This window comes from Sabethes cyaneus, chromosome 3 (genome assembly GCF_943734655.1).
Source record: "Sabethes cyaneus chromosome 3, idSabCyanKW18_F2, whole genome shotgun sequence".
In the NCBI taxonomy this organism is placed as follows: Eukaryota; Metazoa; Arthropoda; class Insecta; order Diptera; family Culicidae; genus Sabethes; species Sabethes cyaneus.
The window spans coordinates 81,224,366-81,248,527 of NC_071355.1; the positions used below are offsets into that span (position 1 = coordinate 81,224,366).

Consider the following 24,162-nt stretch of genomic DNA (forward strand, 5'->3'; position numbering starts at 1 on the left):
TAAAGAGTAAAAAGTAAAGAGTAAAGAGTAAAGAGTAAAGAGTATCCCTTGAGTAACTATAAAAATAATTCAGCCAACAAAGAAATGGATCTTTTCGAACAGTATTTAGTTTTCACTAGTTTAGTTTGCAAAGCTAATTTACACTGCCATAAATTTCATTGTTCAAACCATTCTCCATCAATAGAATACATATATGACAAATCTGTTTAGAAATTATAGTATTAGCAGGCAGCTTAGTTACTGCTAGTGCTAGTGATATATATCTGAAGTAGGAAATCTGCATGCAAATAATTTAGTTAGTAAAACAAGTACATTCCCGGCAAAGTAAGAACTTTTTCTGTAGTTGCATGAATGGTATAGTTCATCATACAGAAGACGCGTCAAAAATGTAGCAATCAATTCACATTATGATCAATTACGCCGATATTATAAACAATCTTATAATCGAAATTATAAACAATACGTAATTAATCGGTGTTTCTCACAATGATTATTGTTATCGAAATGAAGATTATCCGTTGTTCAAATTAACGTATTCGATGATGAACTTTCATACAGAATAAATGTAGCAAGTATCAGGGTATCATTGAGATAAGTTTCGCATGCTTGCATTCAGGATTTTTGCTTCCACCTCCATGAGAATGAACTCTTATTGCATGATCTCTCGAGCATGTCATTTTTGCCTGATTTATTCATTTGCATGTGCATGTCCCAGTGAACTGTATATATTGCTTTAGATGTCGTCGGAACGCAGCATGTAACACGAGGCGTGGATTCCGTTATGTGATTGCCAGCACCACACGCAGAATGTGACCGTACTCAGCAACCAACTCAGCAAATGGTCGATGTGCCTTGATGTGAATGTGAGTGTTGATGTGCTTGGTTCTTTGCAACGGCACCGTTTCTTCGACAGGACATTCGTTTGTCTTGAAATGAACTTGCACTACCGTGAGATTTATGCAGGTCCTTATTTTATACTGAACAGCCGATGCAACAAGAATTTAACACCGCGTGAGTTGGCATCAAAAATTTGCATGCTGTCTTTCGTTTTATTGGTTTCTTAACTGCGGTACAAATATTAGAAAGAGAAAGGCGGCTTGAAGTAGGATCTCGTCTTCGATTTAGAACCGGCAGTAAACCATTGACCCACGGATGTCAATTAGAAACTCGCGCGTGCCCTCGAATCAAATAAAATCTTTCGGAACCACTCTCCAACGACGAAACGTCATGTCTTATCTTGTCAGCGCGATAAATGGAAATCTTACCAACAACGTTCCGACCACAACCACAACCTGATTGCTTACCCCCAACACTACTGACACGTTTACCATTGCTATTGCCCCTTCCTTCAGTTTCACGATGCGCCACCGACACTGATTGACATACTGAGCTTCATGAATTTGGTATTCACATTCTTCTTTTTACTGGAGACTATAATGAAACTAATCGCATTCGGATGTAAGGTTGGTAGCACTGCGCGATATCCTGTGTCTGTTTTCACTTTTCTGTTTTCTTTTCTGTTATCAAAATCGTCAAAGATCACCGTTCAAACAACAACCGTTTTGAGTCGTTTATTTTTGGTGCGGTAATTCATCCGAAAAAAAAAACAGCGCACAAACTCTGTTCCCGGCGATGCAACGAAACGAGTTTTTCACGACTTTTACTAAACAATGCCATTTTTTTCTCCTCTCAGTAGTTCAGCTCACGCCTCATCATTGTCATCCTGTTCCGTTTCTATCAGTAGTACACTCAGATAACGACCCTCTAGACAGTTCCGTTGTCTTAGTTTTCTTTCCTGTAATATATATATTAAAGCCATCTGAAAATAGTATTTAGTTTAGAACGATCGGCCATCCCTCCTCTCAACGATGGCCATTTTGTTTCATACGTAAATTTTATCTTAAAGCCGTAGTCCGATAATTTTTGCTCCTTTCCCGTAGTTTTATTTAAAGCTCTTGCTAGATTTTAATCAGTTTGAAATGTTTTCTTTTAACTTTTTCTCTCTTCAGAGTTAGTTTCAATTATCATTTTCTTATATACAATTAATAGAGAACATTTTAGCATTTGGTCGCACTTCACCGATTCACTGAATAGAGATTTTCGGTTGGTTTTATTTTTGTGTTTATTTCTGTTCGTAAACCATTGCACTGTACTAATCGAACTTTTCCATCGTTCTCTATCGTTTCTTCCCCGCATTAACTGCAGAACTTTTTCAAAGATCCTTGGAATATATTCGATTTTATAACAGTTATTGGAAGTATTATCGACGCATTAGTTTTAGAATTAGGGGTAAGTACTAATCGTTCCCTTTTCGGTAATAAAGGATACCAGGTTTTGATAGCAACAATTCTTAATCGACTGCTTTTTCGATTTACATTTGGCTTGTTAAATCTTACAACGAATGCCAAGCAATTGATAGTTTAGTAGTTACTACTGTCACGATTCTTCAAATAGCTCAAAAACCTGGTATGTTTATCATTTAGAAACCTAATAAAATTAACTAAATCACGATATGATTCTAATTTATCTTTATTTTTGCTATTCACCTCTCTCCTTCCACAGGAAAACTCATTCAACGTTGGATTTTTAAGACTGTTTCGTGCTGCACGATTAATCAAACTACTTCGACAAGGTTATACAATACGAATATTACTTTGGACCTTTGTTCAATCATTCAAAGCACTGCCATATGTCTGTTTGCTGATTGCCATGCTATTTTTTATCTACGCAATTATTGGCATGCAGGTATTTTTCATTATCTTAGACCGATTTTAACTCCTCTGCCTCTTCCTCGTCAGGTTTCCTTCTATGCAAAAACTTCGCGTGTGCCCAGCTATCAGCCAAAGCAAGTGCAAACGCATAACTATTTCGTTTTCCCCTTTCTTAATTGGTTTCAGTTCGATTTAGTTTCTTGTTTTACCTCGTTACTGTGCTGAATACTTTGGTTTTTTTTTACAGAAGCGTCAAAATTTACTAGAAGAGGGTCACAGAATAGTGCAAAACAATCAACTCAGCAAATAAGCGATTCCATTTGCGATACATTATTTATGCTCACTCGAGTTATGCTTTTTCCATTCGAAATATTTATCATAATATCTTCTCAGCATGAAGGAGTTTTTAATCAGTTCATGGTTGTTTCGGACCATTTATCAGTTGTTTTCTGCGATTTTTATTACCTCGTTGGATTTTTCACATTTTGGCCAGTTTTTTCGATGCTTTCTGCATTCGATATTCGACATTAGCTATAATAAGTGCGCCCAATTCAACCTGGTTTCCTTTTAATGAGATTTTTTTCCGTTTCGTTTCTTTTTCCCTAGAATAGATGATTTTAACTTTTCCATTTCTTTTTGCAATCACTCATTTCAAATATCGACCGATCGCAAAACGATCCCAAAATCAAAACTCACGACCTGAAACCAAAATAAATCATAATAACCAATCAGGTTTTCGGAAATATGAAGTTCGATCCGGACACCGCCTTAAATCGTCATAATAATTTTCAGACATTTTTCGGAGCGCTACTGCTGCTTTTTCGGTAATGACCAAACTCCTTAGTAAAGTTTTTTTTATACTCAACGTAGAGCCTTTTCACCCAGGCAAGCAACTCTGTCCGTCCACAGTTTACAGAACCAAAAACAAAAAAAAAAGAGTACATCCGGTAGTGCCTTGCAATTTAATACAACCTGCTTGCCAGTTAGGCCCCAACTACTCATAGTGACACCTACCACCCGCCGTGACAGTTTGCTTTCCCGGAAGTGTGTGCCATCGTTTGAAGTATTTCATCTGTCTGTCTGTCTGTCTGTGTGTGCATTATTTTCGTTTTGCATTGCCAGTGTAGTTTCGAGTAATTCCATTGGACGGTATGTAAATACTACAGCAAAAGGTTCGTTTTATTGTTGTGCATTAGATCAATTTTGGCCAGTTTCATTGCAAACCGGCCGATTGTTTGGGTGGTCATACAGTAGCGTGACGATTTTCGGACGCTAGGTTTTAAATGGACTGTTTGTAGATCGCCTTAAAATTCCTCTGCAATGTTCAAATTATTTCGTCCACATTCGCACATGTTCATCTTCGACAATAAATAAACTAAATATCATAAAAATGTACTAATTGGTTTGATTGCCAACCATTAAAATTCTCCTGAATAACGACGATAAAAATCTGTGAAAAAAAGACTAATGATGGGCGTGTGTTTATTAAAAGTTCAAAGACTAAAAATACTTATTAGAAATCGAGTTCAGATGTACAGAGATTTCTGTAGCATAAAGCTTTAGTATACCTATTGTATGACCATCACAAACAATGACAGTACGTTTAAATAAATGAAAATAACAAGATCAATATTTGTGTTCAACATTACAAAAGTCATATTATTAAGCATGTTGTAAATGTGTTAAACTAAATCCGTCCAAAAAGGTATCAAAATTGAGTTCCACTAGACTAGCAGTATTCCAATTGATTGGCGACAATTAAATTAAAATTTTTAGACTGTAATATTCAAGTAATTGACCCTCACTTTGAAATAGATTTCTAGAATCTCTACAAGCAATCGAAAGGATAACATCCAAAATGCGCTTTTTAACCACCTTTCAGCAAGAAACTATTGATTTGTTTACTAAACCATTAAGTTTTGTTTATTTACCACTTTTGTTGATTCCTAGTATTTTCCTTATGTATAACTCCCCCCGATGCTCCTTTATCACAAAATGCTATTTAACACCAAATAAAAAAAAGAAGGGAAAAGCGACAAAGTTTAGTACATACCGCTACGGCAAACCAGATAATAAATCCGATTACTTACGCTAAACTAAACTAAACCAACCAAATTTCCGTACAACTTTTCGCGCCATGTATATGTGTGTATGTACCGCCATAGGTGTTTGGGAATATTGAACTAGAGCCTGAATCAGCTATCACTAGACACAACAACTTCCGTTCCTTTGTCCAAGGACTGATGCTACTGTTCAGGTAGGTCCACACTTGATTGCTTACACAACGCCTCTAACAAAATCAAACACTTTGTCCGTCTCTGTCTCGCTCTCGATCTTTCATTCTCTTTGTCGAACTCGACTGTGTGTGCGTGTATGTGTGATGTGCAAACGTGTCCGTCCTATCTGTGACTATCCGAGTGTCTTTCACGATGATCGCGATTTTCGCGATCATCAAACATCTTTGATCTGAAGATTTTTCTAAATACATATTATGTGTGTTTGTGTGAATCGTTATGAATTTGCATTTGAGTTCAGATCTCTCGCGTCAGCAAAATGAATTCCATAGTAATTGAGGGGTTGTTACGCTGCTGGATGGTTAGCTATAATACATATACCGTAGGCCAATTGAAATACGTTCGTTCGAGAAACTGCGATAAATTTGATTAGAACTAAATAAATCAATCTATAAAAAGTTCAACTTCAAGTTAGCGAACAGCGATTGAACGGATTGCATGAAAATTTTAAATGCGTTAGCCTTTGGGAAAAACATTACTTGTGGGCAGGATCGCCAAAAGGATTTTTGCTTCGAAAATCTGGCTAACGAAAATAAGGGGTTGGCAAAACTCTACGCTTCATTTGGCTCGAGGAAGGGGCAGTTTATGGGAAGCATCTTAAACATTATTTATTTACTTATTTATTTATAATATTTGTTGATTAATTTCGGTGAAACGATGACAACATCGCAATCCAATGTTAACACTTGACGTTTCAGTCTACTATCCTGCGACTATCATCAGATGCTAGTAAAACAGATATTTCACTAACATTTCGTTGGTCATATATATAACATTTTGAATAAAATGAGATATGATGAAATTTTTCCAAGCCGGTAAAACAAAAATCGGGCACTTTGCCAGAAATCCGGAAGATTTTGTGCTTTGTCTGTTAGTCGGACTTGGTGAATGACCCGTTGCACTATGGGCAAAAACGAGAGAAAAAACGGACGCAATTAAGATACGGCCTGCAGGCTTATAAAATATAGGTGATCTTATGTAAAATTTTCCGGAGAATCACGTGGTGCCCACCCCTTTCTTGTTTGTCATCGAGAAGTGCCCCATTTTGCACATTTTCCCCTATCTTTAACATTTTTCACCCTTATTGGATTATTCCAAGCAAGGTTTTGAGAAAACAAACCGCAAAAATCTACTAATTTTGTGTAAAAAAGTCTGCAGAATCGAATAGAACTTATCTCGATTATTTTAGAGCACGTTAATTTTTTTGATTGAATTCCCCTTCGGTATAGTCGGTTTGATAACGGGAGCTCAACCAAAAAAAAATAATGTGCTCTAAACTAAATGAGATAAGCCCTATTCGATTCTGCGGACTTTTTTACATAGAATTATTAGGTTTTCAACTTTTGTTTTCTCAAAGTCTTGCTTGGAACAGTCCAATAAGGGTGAAACATATTAAAAATAGGGGGAAATGAGCAAAATGGGGCACTTCCCGATGATAAACACGAAAGGGGTGGGCACCAAGCGATTCTCCGGAAAATTTTACATAAGATCATTTATATTTTATAAACCTGCAGGCCGTATCTTAATTGCGTCCGTTTTTTCTTTCGTTTTTGCCCATAGTGCGTCGGTTAAACCATTCTATAATAAACTTAAACTCAAACTCTGTTGGTCGGGCGCGCCTTGTAAAATCTATATATATGGTATGGTAATGGTAACCGTGCTTTGAGAGCCGACAATTATGAATGTTAGCATGTCAGATGAGAAAAACCGCAATAAAGGCTGTATGTCCATGTTCGCTAGGTGCTTTTTCACTGTTTGGCCGGTTACACCGACCTCCCGGCGAAGCGCACGTAGCGATGTAGCCACTTTTCCCTCGGTCTTCCTTTGAAGCTTCATGTCGCGGGTCATTTGCCGTCCGGAATCGGACTTTCTTTCGATGCTCTGTTGTCCAATAGTGCCAATATGTTGTAAATGCCGGAACGGGCTTATCCGGCGTCCACAAAGTTAGACTTGTTATAAACACCGTCCGGTGCAACACGGCTGCTACCCATTCAGATAGGCACCGCAACGGGTACTTTTGATAATAAAACGCACTGGCGTTGCTATTGGCACGCTCCCCGAAAACGCAAAAGCCTGATCGAAGTGCTTTGTCTTCGGCTAAGAACCGGTGTGCACCGTACCAACGTGATTTCGCTCTTTGCTTTCTTTCTTATTCGTTCATATTCGGTGTACGTGACTGAGTTGTCAGGACGTTCGGGCTTCGTTCTCTAGCCGTGCTTTAGTCGTGCTCTAGCAGGTGCCGGCTGGTGTAAGCTGGCACGGTTTCGCTCGCAAACCTAAAGAACCTATGTAACTGCTTGGTGCGATACGGTATAAACTTATGAACGGTAGCGGGTGCCTGCCACAATGTCGTGTTTGTGCCATATCAGCTGCTGCTGCTCAGTAAAAATTATCGAATTTTTGGCCCGGAGCGCACCAAACACGCATAATACTGTACCGAACAGAAAAAATCGGCACTGAGGTGCGGTATCACATTAGTTCGAACGAGAGCAAGCGAAATACACCGAAACCGGGAGCGTGTGACCTATAAACGGAGGGGAATGCTTAAGCACGGTTACCGGGGCGGTGCGTGCTTTCACAAGTCTGCACGAAGTGCCGTACGATGTCCGTTTTCGACGCGGCCGGGTAGCGTTCTTTGAACGCGCACACTTCTGAACCGAGTAGCTTAACTTCTTTCGCCATCACGGTTAGAGCTCGACTAATAGAGCTATAGATTTTTTGCAAATAAGCTAATATAATTACCTTCCATGGGAAATTTATCAAACTCAATTAGCTTAGTTTTTTTACCACCATCCGAAAAAAGTCTTTTTTTAATGCCATACGTTAGTGTCAACTTCAGTGGAGCCTTGGCCACCCGGTTCACGATTCCCCACGCACCTTTCTCAGAAGTATCCTGGGCCCGATGAGAACTTCTCCTGGTCCTACGGTACTTAGCTCGAAGCACACCAAGTGCATAATTTTAGCAGTAAGCCGGCGAGCCCCATTTCCTCGGCATTGTTATATCGCAGTTATCAAAGTGAGAAAGAGCATTTCACCGAGTACATGTATTAGTGAGAGAGAAATAAAGCATGAGAAAATACGTAACAGAAAATGGGAGAATATAAATTTGGGTGGGACGGAGAAGGGAAGAATACGGATTTGGGTTTGATAGAGAGATTTAAGTTCTGTTATCTCTAAAAATAATCTGGTAAGTTTAATGCTTTTCATTTTAGGAACTTACTTACTTAATTGGCCTAACGTCTTACGACAAGGCCTGCGCAGTATAATTTCTCCGGATTTTTCGGTCCATGGCAACTGATCTCCAGTTCCGGAGGCACCCAGTGCTCTCCAGATCTCGCTACACCTTGTCTTGCCACCTCGCTCGCTGTGTCCCTCTTCGTCTTGTTCCTACCGGATTCGATGCGAAATCTATTTTTGCAGGATAGTTGTCCGGCATTCCGTTCTCTTGCACTGCGCCAAAGATGGTTCTTAGCACCCGCCGTTCAAAACCTCCGAGTGCTCGTAGGTCCTCTTCTAGCAGTGTCCACGTTTCATGCCCGTTGGGGACAACCGGTCTGATTAGCGTTTTGTACAGTGTGCACTTTGTATGGGGGCTCAGATTGTTCGACCGCAAGTGTTTGTGGAGTTCCTTTGAAGCCCGACTTCCGCTGGTAATACGTCTTTTAATCTCACAGCTGGTTTTGTTGTCCTCTGTTGCCAGTGAGCCAAGGTATACGAACTCGTCGACTGTCTCGAACTCATCCCCGTCGATTACCACGGTACAACACAAGCGGGCCCTGTCGCGCTCGGTCCCGCCCGCCAGCATATACTTCGTTTTAGACGTATCTATCTTCAATCCAATCTTCTCTGCTACGCGTTTTAGTCTTCTGTACTGATCTTCCACCGCCTCAAATGTTCTGCCGACAGCATCCACGTCGTCAGCAAAGCAGATAAATTGACTGGATTTATTGAAAATCGTGCCCCGCTTTCGATCGCCGCTCGTCTTATAACACCTTCAAGAACAATGTTGAATAGCAGGCAGGAAAGACCATCTCCTTGTCGAAGTCCCCTACAAGATTCGAATGGGTCCGACAATCCACCCGAAATTCTCACACAGCACTGGATTCCATCCACCGTAGCCATGATAAGTCTAGTAAGCTTACCCGGAAAGCCGTTTTTATCCAAAATTTTCCATGCTCTTGTCGGTTTACGCTATCATATGCAGCTTTGAAATCGATGAATAGGTGATGCGTGGGGACTCGGAATTCGCGGCACTTCTAGAGTATCTGCCGCAGGGTGAAGATTTGATCCGTTGAAGACCGACCCTCCATGAAACCGGCCTGGTAACTTCCCACAAATCTATTGGCTATTGGCGATAGTCGATGAAAGATGACTTGGGACAGCACTTTGTAGGCGGCATTCAGGATAGTGATCGCTCGGTAGCTCTCACAATCTAGCTTATCGCCTTTTTTGTAGATAGGGCAGATAACCCCATTTTTCCACTCCTCCGGTAGTCGTTCCGTATCCCAAATCTTGACAATCAGTTGATGCAAGCAGCCGGCCAACTTGTCCGGGCCCATTTGAATAAGTTCCATTCCAATGCCATCCTTTCCCGCTGCTTTGTTGTTCTTCAGCCGCTGGATAGCTTCTTTAACTTTCCTTATCCATGGGGGTGGCACATTTTCGTCGCTTGCTACACCAATGTGGCCACTTCCTCCGCTATGATGGTCTTCCGCCTGTACGCCATTCAGGTGTTCATCGTATTGTTGCTTCTACCTTTCGATCACCGCACGGTCGTCAGTCAAGATACCTCCATCTTTATCTCTTCACATTTCGGCCCGCGACACAAAACCTTTGCGAGATTCGTTGAGTCTATGCTAGAACTTCCGTGTGTCGTGAAAGCGCTGTTACTCGAGTTCTTCGCACTCTTTCTCCTCTTGGTGGCGCTTCTTCTCCTTGAAGAGTCGGGTTTGCTGTCTCCGCTTCTGTTTGTATCGCTCCACATTCTGACGGGTGGCTCTTCGCAACATTTGTACCCGCGCTGCGTTCTTCTCAGCCAATATCTGCTGGCATTCTTCGTCAAACCATTCGTTACGTCGATTCGGTGTCACACGGCCGCTACGCTGTTAATGGCTGTTTTCACGGCATTCCAACAGTCCTCAAGAGGGGCTTCATCCAGCTTACCCTCTTCCGGCAGCGCCGTTTTGGGAACTATGACGTATTAAAACACTTTATTAAAACATTTTTTTAGGTTTTGATCAAAAAGTTTCAACAGTATTGACATATATTGAAAATTGTTAAAGTCATCCGTTGTGATAGTTTTTATAATTTTATTCCGTAATTCAGCAAGTGATTGCGCTATGTATTACTGTAAACTATATTTATGCATGGGTAAAATAGTTTAAATAAATTTTTTATAACGACAGTTTTTCCTATAAACGGAGTGAATGGTAAAAGAAAGTCAGGCTTATATGCCCGAACACTGGTGATTTTTCAAAAACAAAAAATGAAATGATATTTGGAAAGAATGACATTATAGAACTTTAGACGTATTCTTGTTCTATTTTTTCCAAATCGCTAGTGTAGTTCCAAAGAAATCGCTAGTGTCCGGGCATAGCGGCCTGTCCGGTCATACACGACTTCCCCCTAATGAAATCAAACGTATTTTATTCTATCACTAAAGTGTGATAAAACGTGAAGGAGGAAAGATCCAAAACATAGGTAAGGAAGTGTCATTGAAGTAACGCTTACTAGAATGACCACTCTTCCTTACCTAATGTTCCGCCCACCCCTTTGACGTCTTATCACACCTTAGGATATAGTACACCACTGATTTCAATACTTCCTTCTACCATTTCCTCCGGCTATTGAAAAGACTACCGTTATCTATACCTATAAAGAAGGATTTCTGTCTGTCTGTCTGTCTGTCTGTCTGTCTGTCTGTCTGTCTGTCTGTCTGTCTGTCTGTCTGTCTGTCTGTCTGTCTGTCTGTCTGTCTGTCTGTCTGTCTGTCTGTCTGTCTGTCTGTCTGTCTGTCTGTCTGTCTGTCTGTCTGTCTGTCTGTCTGTCTGTCTGTCTGTCTGTCTGTCTGTCTGTCTGTCTGTCTGTCTGTCTGTCTGTCTGTCTGTCTGTCTGTCTGTCTGTCTGTCTGTCTGTCTGTCTGTCTGTCTGTCTGTCTGTCTGTCTGTCTGTCTGTCTGTCTGTCTGTCTGTCTGTCTGTCTGTCTGTCTGTCTGTCTGTCTGTCTGTCTGTCTGTCTGTCTGTCTGTCTGTCTGTCTGTCTGTCTGTCTGTCTGTCTGTCTGTCTGTCTGTCTGTCTGTCTGTCTGTCTGTCTGTCTGTCTGTCTGTCTGTCTGTCTGTCCTGTGTTCCTTATAGAATCAAAAACTACTGAACCAATCGGCGTGAAAATTTGCATGTAGAGGTTTTTGGGGCCAGGAAAGGTTTTAGTGATGGTTAGAGACCCCTCCCCCCACTAAGAGGGGGGGCTCCCATACAAATGAAACACAAATTTCTGCATAACTCGAGAACTAATCTAGCAAATAGAACCAAATTTGGCATATGGGTGTTTTCGGTGACAAGAATTTATTCTAGGGTAATTTGAGACCCCTTCCCTCTTTATAAGGGGAATTATAACTCCTCTCCCCTTTAAGAGGGGGGTTTCCATACAAACTTCCTCATAACTCGAGAACTAATCAAGCAAATGGAACCAAATTTGGCATGTGAAGGTTTTCGAAGGCAAGAAAATTTTCTATGTTGAATTAGGACCCCTCCCCACTTTAAGAGGGGGGGCTCCTGTACAAATGAAATACCAATTTCCTCATAACTCGAGAACTAATCAAGCAAATGGAACCAAATTTGGCATGTGTGTCTTTTTGAAGACAAAATTTTTTTCTATGATGAATTGGGACCCCTCCCCACTTTAAGAGGGGGGGGGCTCCTATACAAACGAAATACAAATTTCCTTATAACTCGAGAGCTAATCCAGCAAATGGAACCAAATTTGGCATGTAGGTGTTTTTGGAGGCAAGAATGTTTTCTATGATGAATAAGAATCTCTCCCCACTTTAGGAGGGGGGGCTCCTATACAAATGAAATACAAATTTCCTCATAACTCGAGAACTAATCAAGCAAATAGAACCAAATTTGGCATGTGGGTGTTTTCGGTGACAAGAATTTATTCTATGGTAAATTGAGACCCCTTCCTCTTTATAAGAGGAATTGTAACTCCTCTCCCCTTTAAGAGGGGGGGCTTCCATACAAATTTCCTCATAACTCGAGAACTAATCAAGCAAATGGAACCAACTTTGGCATGTGAAGGTTTTCGAGGGCAAGAAAATTTTCTACGGTGAATTAGGACCCCTCCCCACTCTAAGAGGGGGGGCTCCTGTACAAATGAAATACAAATTTCCTCCTAACTCGAGAACTAATCAAGCAAATAGAACAACATTTGGCATGTGGGTGTTTTTTTTGGTGACAAGAATTTATTCTATGGTGAATTGAGACCCCTCCCCTCTTTATAAGAGGAATTATAACTCCTCTCCCCTTTAAGAGGGGGGACTTCCATACAAATTTCCTCATAACTCGAGAACTAATCAAGCAAATGCAACCAAATTTGGCATGTGAAGGTTTTCGAGAGCAAGAAAATTTTCTATGGTGAATTAGGACCCCTCCCCACTTTAAGAGGAGGGGCTCCTGTACAAATGAAATACAAATTTCCTCATAACTCGAGAACTAATCAAGCGAATTGAACCAAATTTGGCATGTGTGTGTTTTTGGAGACAATTTTTTTTTCAATGATGAATTGGGACCCCTCCCCACTTTTGGAGGGGGGGTCCTATACAAACGAAATACAAATTTCCTCATAATTCGAGAACTAATCAAGCAAATGGAACCATATTTGGCATGTGGGTGTTTTTGGAGGCAACCATTTTTCCCACGATGAATTAGGACTTCTTACCTTTTTAGGAGGGGGGGGGGCTCCCATTCAAACGAAATACAAATTTGCTCATAACTTTAGAACTAATCAAGCAAATGGAACCAAATTTGGCATGTGAGAGTTTTAGATGGCAGAATTTTTTTTCTGTGGTGTATTACGACCCCTTTCTCTTTTAAGAGGGTGGGCTCCCATACAAATGAAATACAAATTTCCTTATAATTTGAGTACTAATCAAGCAAATGGAACCAAATTTAGCATGTAGGAGATTTTTGAGTCTTGAATTTATTTTATGATAGTTAGAGACCTCTCACCCCTGTGGTAGGGGGATATGGACTCTCATACAAATAAAACAGAAATTTTTGCGAAACTCAAAAACTAATCCAACTCGAGAAATTCGAGACTCTTCCATAAAACATTAATCAATAACAAGACCACAAAAACTATCTATAGTAACACTAGATCATTCAGGACGAGCCGGTCGCGAGTGTTGCCGGTGTCCCGCCGTCGGAAGCGCCGCCCACTGGGGGGCTTGCAAAACTCGAGAAGTGACAAAGATCATCCGAGATTCATGATTTATGTACAACACAGGTTAGTTTGTGGCAATACGAAGTTTGTCGGGTCAGCTAGTTAACAAATAAATAATGCTTGGCTTCATTATGGGCCAAGGCAAAAAATATGAGGTTGAGTCTATTTAGCAAATATTTATCTAATGAGTGATGAAACTCCTCGACACTAATGGCCGAAACTGTATGTGACGTCCAATCCAGCAGCGTCTCCCGAAAAGCTAGTTTATTCTACGGATAGTGTTTGCAAAGTCTGGATAGTTACTTCTTTATAGCGATAGATAGGACACTTTCGATTTTTACTAACCAGCAGTAATAGATCACCATGCGCAAATTTTGACTCACTTTTGACTTAGATCTACTTTTCGATTAAATCTCACTCTAGTGGTCAATGATATCAAACCAGAGAAAAAAAACATGTAGTATTCATATTTTATCTAGAGACCGAAAACCATAGTACGATGAGTTAAACCTAGGACTCTTACAACCCAAACAGGTACTAGTAGCTGGTTATGATATAGCTTCCACCCAATCTAGTGATTCTGTACATAGTCGGAACTAGGCAAGTCCCACCATAGTGCGATTCCTCGAACACTTGAACAAGGATTCAAGCCACATTGGAGACAGTGCTCCCTAGTAGAGGGATGTCGTGTTCCAATTGGAGTAATTGATTTTTATATTGTCCTTATTTTGATTTTTTACCATCACCTTTTGAAAGTAACTTTAGCTTGACCACACCGCATTGAAAGGAATTCAATTCTTTTAACACACCAATCAGAGGAACACTTTGTAAACTCTACATTACTGCTAACCAGCTTCGCAATCGAACCTTTCCAACAGGAATTGAACTCTTTTGGCACAAAAATCGGTCAAAATGTACAGATAAAAGCATTATAGTTTGCAACCCCTGTTATGAGTCCAATTGCTCTGTTCTGTTCATTAGTTCATCTAGGATTTAGCAACTTCAATAAGTTTTATTTGTTTAGAGTTCACATTACTTGCTAGTTTCTCGAAGTAGTTTATTGCTAGTTCCAGTTCAGTTCGAATCAAAACATTGATTCATAGAGTTTGTTAGATACTAGTTGACTAGTTTTGCCTTGCTATACTCATTATACTGCAAACCAAAAATCCGAATCATCAATAATTAGTCTAATTATTATTGCTGATCCGATTTACCGCTTTCAAATCCATCAGCTCATCAGAAAAGAAATCCGCTTAGAAAATGTGGATTTAAAATCAAAATTGCTAAACACATTATACCATACTCACAAACCCCCTCACGTATCTCACTTAACAATGATACAAAACACTAAGCCTAATTAACAGTTAAGCAAATAACACACACACCCTTGAAAAGCTTGATCAAGTGACGGTGACATACCAAGTGCAGAGTGAATGCCATCCAACTTAACACCTGGTATGTCAGCTCAGCTTGTCCTGAAAACACACATATTACGTACTACTGCTTTTTTGCGAATGTAACTCCAAAGAATCCTGCTAATCCGATTTTGCCTCTGTTCCTGTCCGGCGCAACCCTTTTGTTCCCGCGAATGCACGGCCCGCTCCCTGGAACTGCTTGGAACCCCTGGAAAACCCTGGAAAATACAGATGTGCAACGGGCGAGTCGTGGCCGAACATTATGCTGGCATGTCTCAAGGGGCGACCGTGTGACCCGAGGGCAGGCAAGACCAATGAAACCTGCGGATCGACGATGGCCTATGCGTACTTCGTGTCGTTCATCTTCTTCTGTTCGTTTCTTGTAAGTATCAACTCAAAGGCTTAAGACTTTCGATTGTGCATATGACTATTTCAATTGTTAATAAATGTCGTGGGTAGGTATACGTTATTGTAGGGTTTGGGATTGAGAAGATAATTTTTGGAATGAGACCAAACTAAGGAGCGTGGAATAACTATAAGAAAACGCCTTATTCCACCGTCATTTATATTTTCACAGATGCTGAATTTGTTCGTTGCTGTCATTATGGACAACTTTGACTATCTGACACGTGATTCCAGTATTCTCGGAGCCCATCATCTGGACGAATTTGTACGGATATGGGCCGAGTACGATCCAAATGCTACGTAAGTTGCTAGAGAGCTTAGAATCTTTTTCATAGACGTCTGCACCAATGCTGTTTATCTTTCACTTTGCCAGGGGTAAAATACTCTATACAGAAATGTATGACATGTTGAAAAACATGGATCCTCCTTTGGGATTTGGTAACAAATGTCCCAACCGACTCGCCTACAAAAAGCTCATCCGCATGAACATGCCACTGGACGCGGAGGGAAAGGTCGGATTTACTACGACCCTCTTTGCGCTGATCCGGGAAAACCTCAACATCAAAATGAGAACTGGTAAGTGGAGTTTGAACTAATTTATTTCCACAAATTCGGTCATCTCTTTTTTCGGTTATTGCAGCCGAAGAAATGGACCAAGCGGACCAGGAACTGCGACATACGATCAGCCATATCTGGCCACTGCAAGCGAAGAAGATGTTGGATCTGTTGGTGCCCCGAAAGGAAGAACTGAACACCGGCAAGCTGTCGGTGGGCAAAATCTACGCCGGGCTGCTCATTTTGGAGTCCTGGCGGAATACGAAATTCGGTCAGATTGAGTCGGATCTGCCGGTAAGTGTGTGGCTTGCAGAATTGGTTTTCGGAAACAAAAATTCTTTCGTTTTCTTTGGTTTCTTCGGCAAAACATATGAGTACAAAGCAAAATGCTATAGACTAAGGTGAAACATATCGGAAACTGCAAAACCATGGCTGATAAAAATTTTTAACAAAACAAACCAAAACCGATTAGACATAACGTGAGCTCTACTAAAATAATTTAGTGTGCTCAGCCATTCGATACAACTATATCAGTTCTTATTCGTTTCCGTTGTTGGATCTTATTGTTTGATTACGTTGTAGAACTAGAACTTTGATCGAAATTGTATGATTTTTCTTATGTTCCATAAAATACCCATTCACGTTCATGTTCGTTCAGTCGGATTGATTGTTTTCGTTTTTTTACCAGCAAGTGATCGTAAGTTTCGATAAAGAAGATATCAGCAGTGATCTTGATTTATGTCTTAGCTGGTTCGTGCGAGTTCGAGTAAAGTTATCCTATTGTGTTATTACACGTTTTTATTGTTTCGTTGATTTGTTCGACTAGCATTTTATATACGATTTATTATCGTCTAGTGGAAAGTTATTCAGTACTTAACACTGTTTTCGTAAGTCGTCTCTGTCGTTAAATCTATCACTTTCTCTACATTTTTGTTCCGTTCACTTTCTGTGTCTAGAGACATTATTGATCGGTCCCTTAGTTATGTCATTTCGTATGTTTATTGTATTTGGTTCCCAAATATCGTTTAGGTCCCAAATTGCAGATTTACGTCTTTAAAATTGCCAATTTACACTCGGAAAACAAAAAAAAATCGGTTAACTTCTTGAATCGAACATCTCAAGTACTATTATTTCCAATCATACAGGAAAAAACGAAAAACATATCGTTCGGCTTTCATTTCTGTTTCACAGTAGGTGGTAGTTCAGTGATAAATATTTCTCTTAGCAATAAGAACAGTATTAAGAGAAGGAAACCAACACAATATCGTAATATGATGGCCGTTCGTTTTTACAGGCTCAAGATGCAAGCAAAAATAGTCCCACGGCCAGACTGCCGGTACAACTCACTTTTTATATATTATCTTCTTATTTAATGCTACAATCGAGTTGTTTTCAATTTATTCCTTTTGGAATTTTCCTACTTTATCAAAACTATTTCTTTTAATTTTCCCTTCTTAACTGCTTTTAGTTGATTTTTTTTATCAAAACGTTTTCGTTTCTCCTAAAGGCTTTTTTTGAACTGTCAAGTTTCAATCTAGAATAGAAGGTTCTAAGTAATTGTTTGAAATATTTTTTTGTTTTGTTTCAATATTCTGTTTTTCGGTTCACTTAACTACATAGACTAGACTGAAACTTCGGGTTTAACTCTTAAAGCTTGATGCCCTGTTTCGTTCTCTCTAGTATTTTAATAATAATCAGTAATTCATGATTTTCTACAAAATCACTAAACAACAACACAACTATTGAGAGTCACAACCACACACTAAAATACCTACTTCTTAGATTAGTTCAGAGTAGATTTTATGCAGCACTTTAGTATAGTTCTTGATATAGGATCACTGGAGAGAAAAAATCATATGACAAAGATAATCCACCCTAATTCTTTTTCTATAACCGAATCACGGGAAACATACTTTAAACACAATGCCTGTGGATTAGAAAACGTTCGAACGACAGATCATAAATTCCAAGAAAAGACTTTGGAGAATTTTGTAGCAACCTATAAAAAAATTTGTTTGGCGGGATGTAGATAATAGAGTAAATTACAGAAAACTGTTAGCACTAGAAGCTACAGAACTGTACATGAAAAGCATTCGATTTTGTCATACCAGAAACGTTCTATCCAATCCTGCGATTGAACTTTTGTACTACAACAAAAAAAACTGATTAATTGGTAGCTTGGCTCCAAGCACGCTTCGGTAATTCTGGTATGAAAATTATCGAGCATTTCTTCACTTTTCATAATGCAACTGAGGAAACTAGTTGATTGATGTAGAAATTTCAATCAAATTGGAAAGTTGAAAATAGTAGTTTGTAGTAGTCTGCTATCAAAGCATTCCCATTCCATAGAATACTTATGTTATGGGTGTAATTATCACAGATTGAATTCTTACAATTTGTATTAGCAGTTTCATTAATCTAACATCAAGTCGACTTCCATCCTAAATTGGAACTAGTTCGATTAAGAAGTTATTCGCCATCTAATCCAACTTTCGGCATCGGAGCAGTACTTTTTTTCCCTAAACCAGTCGCCCGACCACGACCATCAACCAGCCCAACTCCCAGCGGCACACGAAATCCTAAATGACACTTTCTGTACCATTCATTCCAGAGCACTTTCTCGATCCGTTTCGTCAAAGTTAAACCATGTTGTCCAGATGAAAAGTACTAAGCCAGAAACTAGAACTAGATATCCTGACCCGTGCGACGGGAAACTCCCGCATCCGGCGCCCGGCAGGCAGATGCCAGTCCCGGTTGAGCCCGCTCGCTCCAGACATCGAGGGTTGACATCTCTTCCTTTGTCTCAGAAGTCAGAATGCTTCCCAAGCGAATCCTCCCTAACAGCCGAGTGAGGGGACTTTCGTAAAACAGCGCCCCAAAAACTGCCTCCCCGTTGAAGAGAACCACTTCTTTGCTACCTCAAATATTCCAGTTCCATTTGACTAGAGCCGAAATCGGGGTTAAATTTTTGACTAGGTAATTGTTGTTTTGAATCCTTCCTTTTTTCTTAGACCGTAGTTTGCAAACTTAGACTTTTAGTGGGTTTTTTCAATCATCATTTAGAACTAACACATCTGAACATAGAAAAGTCATCAACCGCCACTCAAATACTAACCTTGTAAAATATTTATACTTACTAAACTCGATTGCACCCACCATTTTTTGGAAGCAAAACTACGATTAAATGTTGTACAGAAATTTGTTTGCGGTGCATATTGTGAATTAACAAATCGTTTGAATTCCTTTTTTGCGCACTGTGAGTCTACAAAATTCTCCAACTTTTCTTAATTCTTCACTTTTTTGAAGTAACTCTGATTGATAATTTCACTATGGATAAATTGTAATTATCACTGATAAGATGGAATACCGTTTTTAAGCGTTCAATGGGGGTTGCAAAGTACAGTGACAGTGAAAAATGAATCAACGAGCCCATCTTAGAATAGATACATGAGAACAGAGGATTATAGCCGTTCAATCAAACAAATTATGGTGAGCACTGATTTGAATTTATAACACAAATACATCTTCATCGGCCCTCAATTTGCTAACGATGCTATGCTAACGTTCAAAGATGGAAATCGACCATTATTCACATAGCCAAGGTTATGTCCATATCTAAGTCCAAAACAAAAGTCTAGGTTCAAATTGAAGCCCAGTTCTAAGTTTCTGACCAAGTCCAAACCTAAGTTTTAGTACAAGTTCAACTCCAAGTCCAAGTCCAAGTCCAAGTCCAAGGTCAAGTTCGGATCCATGCCCCAGGTTCAAGTCCATGTCCAAGTTCAAGTCAAAGTCAAAGTCAAAATCAAAGTCCAAGTCCAAGTCCAAGTCCAAGTCCAAGTCCAAGTCCAAGTCCAAGTCCAAGTCCAAGTCCAAGTCCAAGTCCAAGTCCAAGTCCAAGTCCAAGTCCAAGTCCAAGTCCAAGTCCAAGTCCAAGTCCAAGTCCAAGTCCAAGTCCAAGTCCAAGTCCAAGTCCAAGTCCAAGTCCAAGTCCAAGTCCAAGTCCAAGTCCAAGTCCAAGTCCAAGTCCAAGTCCAAGTCCAAGTCCAAGTCCAAGTCCAAGTCCAAGTCCAAGTCCAAGTCCAAGTCCAAGTCCAAGTCCAAGTCCAAGTCCAAGTCCAAGTCCAAGTCCAAGTCCAAGTCCAAGTCCAAGTCCAAGTCCAAGTCCAAGTCCAAGTCCAAGTCCAAGTCCAAGTCCAAGTCCAAGTCCAAGTCCAAGTCCAAGTCCAAGTCCAAGTCCAAGTCCAAGTCCAAGTCCAAGTCCAAGTCCAAGTCCAAGTCCAAGTCCAAGTCCAAGTCCAAGTTCAAGTCCAAGTCCAAGTCCAAGTCCAAGTCCAAGTCCAAGTCCAAGTCCAAGTCCAAGTCCAAGTCCAAGTCCAAGTCCAAGTCCAAGTCCAAGTCCAAGTCCAAGTCCAAGTCCAAGTCCAAGTCCAAGTCCAAGTCCAAGTCCAAGTCCAAGTCCAAGTCCAAGTCCAAGTCCAAGTCCAAGTCCAAGTCCAAGTCCAAGTCCAAGTCCAAGTCCAAGTCCAAGTCCAAGTCCAAGTCCAAGTCCAAGTCCAAGTCCAAGTCCAAGTCCAAGTCCACGTCCAAGTCCAAGTCCAAGTCCAAGTCCAAGTCCAAGTCCAAGTCCAAGTCCAAGTCCAAGTCCAAGTCAAAAACCAGGTCCAAGTCCAAGTCCAAGTCCAAGTCCAAGTCCAAGTCCAAGTCCAAGTCCAAGTCCAAGTCCAAGTCCAAGTCCAAGTCCAAGTCCAAGTCCAAGTCCAAGTCCAAGTCCAAGTCCAAGTCCAAGTCCAAGTCCAAGTCCAAGTCCAAGTCCAAGTCCAAGTCCAAGTCCAAGTCCAAGTCCAAGTCCAAGTTCAAGTCCAAGTCCAAGTCCAAGTCCAAGTCCAAGTCCAAGTCCAAGTCCAAGTCCAAGTCCAAGTCCAAGTTCAAGTCCAAGTCCAAGTCCAAGTCCAAGTCCAAGTCCAAGTCCAAGTCCAAGTCCAAGTCCAAGTCCAAGTCCAAGTCCAAGTCCAAGTCCAAGTCCAAGTCCAAGTCCAAGTCCAAGTCCAAGTCCAAGTCCAAGTCCAAGTCCAAGTCCAAGTCCAAGTCCAAGTCCAAGTCCAAGTCCAAGTCCAAGTCCAAGTCCAAGTCCAAGTCCATGTCCAAGTCCAAGTCCAAGTCCAAGTCCAAGTCCAAGTCCATGTCCAAGTCCAAGTCCAAGTCCAAGTCCAAGTCAAAAACCAGGTCCAAGTCCAAGTCCAAGTCCAAGTCCAAGTCCAAGTCCAAGTCCAAGTCCAAGTCCAAGTCCAAGTCCAAGTCCAAGTCCAAGTCCAAGTCCAAGTCCAAGTCCAAGTCCAAGTCCAAGTCCAAGTCCAAGTCCAAGTCCAAGTCCAAGTCCAAGTCCAAGTCCAAGTCCAAGTCCAAGTCCAAGTCCAAGTCCAAGTCCAAGTCCAAGTCCAAGTTCAAGTCCAAGTCCAAGTCCAAGTCCAAGTCCAAGTCCAAGTCCAAGTCCAAGTCCAAGTCCAAGTCCAAGTCCAAGTCCAAGTCCAAGTCCAAGTCCAAGTCCAAGTCCAAGTCCAAGTCCAAGTCCAAGTCCAAGTCCAAGTCCAAGTCCAAGTCCAAGTCCAAGTCCAAGTCCAAGTCCAAGTCCAAGTCCAAGTCCAAGTCCAAGTCCAAGTCCAAGTCCAAGTCCAAGTCCATGTCCAAGTCCAAGTCCAAGTCCAAGTCCAAGTCCATGTCCAAGTCCAAGTCCAAGTCCAAGTCCAAGTCCAAGTCCATGTCCAAGTCCAAGTCCAAATCCAAGTCCTAATCCAAGTCCAAGTCCAAATCCAAGTCCAAGTCCAAGTCAAAAACCAGGTCCAAGTCCAAGTCCAAGTCCAAGTCCAAGTCCAAGTCCAAGTCCAAGTCCAAGTCCAAGTCCAAGTCCAAGTCCAAGTCCAAGTCCAAGTCCAAGTCCAAGTCCAAGTCCAAGTCCAAGTCCAAGTCCAAGTCCAAGTCCAAGTCCAAGTCCAAGTCCAAGTCCAAGTCCAAGTCCAAGTCCAAGTCCAAGTCCAAGTCCAAGTCCAAGTCCAAGTCCAAGTCCAAGTCCAAGTTCAAGTTCAAGTCCAAGTCCAAGTCCAAGTCCAAGTCCGACAGATCTTGCAGAAATGTCGGGAATACAACGTGCCCACGCATCACATCTTTATTGATTTCAAAGCAGCATACGATACAGTCGATCGAGACAAGCTATGGCAGATAATGCACGAATACGGTTTTCCGGACAAACTGACGCGACTGATCAGAGCTACATTGGATCGAGTGATGTGTTTCGTACGCATCTCTGGGACACTCTCGAGTCCCTTCGAGACGCGACGAGGGTTGAGACAAGGTGACGGTCTATCCTGCATGCTGTTCAACATCGCTCTTGAGGGGGTGATCCGACGAGCGGGCATCGAAACGAGAGGCACGATTTTTACCAAGAGTAGCCAACTTCTAGGCTTTGCAGATGACTTCGATATCATTGCCAGGAACTTTGCGACGGCGGAGGCAATCTACGCCAGACTGAAAGTGGAGTCTAGGAGAATTGAGCTAAAAATAAATGCGTCGAAGACCAAATACATGAAAGGAAGAGGCTCAAAGGAAACAAATGCGTGCCTCCCACGAACGGTAACCGTTGACGGCGACGAAGTTGAAGTGGTAGAGGAGTTCGTGTATTTGGGATCGCTGGTGCCCGCGGACAACAACACTAGTAAGGAGATCCAGCGGCGCATCCAAGCGGGAAATCGGTCCTACTTTGCCCTTCGTAAAACGTTACGGTCAGGAAGCGTATGCCGCCGCACGAAGCTAACAATGTACAAAACCATTATTAGACCGGTAGTTCTTTATGGAATTGAAGCCGTGACGCTGCTTACGGAGGACATACGCGCCCTTGCCGTGTTTGAGCGGAAAGTGCTGCGGACGATATTTGGCGGAGTACAAACTGAAAGCGGAGAGTGGCGGAGGCGTATGAATCACGAGCTACAGGCACTGCTTGGGGAGACTCCCATCGTACATCTAGCGAAAGTTAGCAGGCTACGGTGGGCCGGACACGTCGTAAGGATGCCGGACGACAGTGCGACAAAAATAGTCCTCTTCAACAACCCCACCGGCACCAGGAACAGGGGGGCCCAACGTGCACGATGGCTCGACCAGGTCGAAAGCGATTTGCGACTTCTGAGACGACTAGGAAATTGGCGACGAGTGGCCCAAGACCGAGTTGAATGGAGACGAGTGCTTGAAACAGCACGAGCCACCCCGGCTCTATGCTGCTGAAGAAGAAGATGATGAAATTCTCTTGCCTGCAAGTGTTCTTGTAAAGTAGGACTATCCACTTCAGAATTGAGAAGTTTTACTGCCATGACAGCATTGAATGCTTTTCTTCTGTTTTCGAGAGTTGTCAGTCTCAACAACTGACAGCGACCAGCGAGTTTCATATGATGGGAGATTCTGCGGGTTATTCCATCGTAAATACCTAAGGACATACTATACAAACTTGCGTTGGATCCAGTTTCCACGATTCGGCGACCAAACAACTGAAGAGTTTTCTGTTGCGGACAAGTGCGCAGAACTATGAACGAAGGCAGCGTCGTACTCTGCCACAATTTTGAAAATGAGTCCCAATTGTCTATTTGCTTTATCGATGATAGCTGACAGATGGTTCCGAAAAGTCAACCTTGAGCCAATTAAAACTCCGAGATCTTTGATGCACTCCACACGCTCAAGTATCAGATCGATATTCTAATTCAAAAATTTCACGATTCCGTTTGCGATGGAATGAAATCACGACACATTTATCAATACTGAATGTCATTCTATTTTTTTGGCACCAATCGAAAAAGACTGAAGAACGTAGCAGTCGGCCAAGCTTCCCACAACAGCGTATATGTTTAAGTCGTCGGCATATACCAGTTTACGTCTTAAAGGTAGAACCGTTACATCATTGAAAAATAGCGAGAATAACAACAGGCCAAAGTTGCCACCTTGGCAAACTCCAGTCTCATTCACGAAGCTATCAGAGAGCGATGATCCAATTTTACCCTGTAGCTTCCTGTTTTTCAAATAAGACCCCAACAAACGACAAAGTCGTTGAGAAAACGCAAGCTTAGCAAACTACTTCAGGGTAATATCATATTCAATCCGAACAAATACTGACTTAAAATCCATGTAGATGGCTTCACCTTGGCTGCCCGAGCCAATTGTGCTAATGCAAAATAGAGTGAACTCTAACAAATGTGTATCAACTGATCTTCCTGGTACGAAACCATACTGGTCAGGAGAAATGTAGATTTTACACGACAAAAGAATTACGTCACTCACAATAAAGATATTAGAGTTGATTCGATTG

General features: G+C 41.4%; 1 protein-coding gene across 1 annotated transcript in view; it reads left to right on the forward strand.

The window, feature by feature from the left end:
• The window catches only part of LOC128743783 (voltage-dependent calcium channel type A subunit alpha-1), a 157,847-nt gene that overhangs the window by 100,536 nt on the left and 33,149 nt on the right, over positions 1-24,162 (forward strand). The window contains exons 21-28 of the mRNA XM_053840449.1: positions 1,353-1,463; positions 2,206-2,289; positions 2,563-2,745; positions 4,877-4,968; positions 15,093-15,243; positions 15,439-15,566; positions 15,640-15,842; positions 15,907-16,115. Coding sequence (XP_053696424.1) covers positions 1,353-1,463; positions 2,206-2,289; positions 2,563-2,745; positions 4,877-4,968; positions 15,093-15,243; positions 15,439-15,566; positions 15,640-15,842; positions 15,907-16,115 — 1,161 coding nt within the window. The remainder of the gene's footprint in view (positions 1-1,352; positions 1,464-2,205; positions 2,290-2,562; positions 2,746-4,876; positions 4,969-15,092; positions 15,244-15,438; positions 15,567-15,639; positions 15,843-15,906; positions 16,116-24,162) is intronic.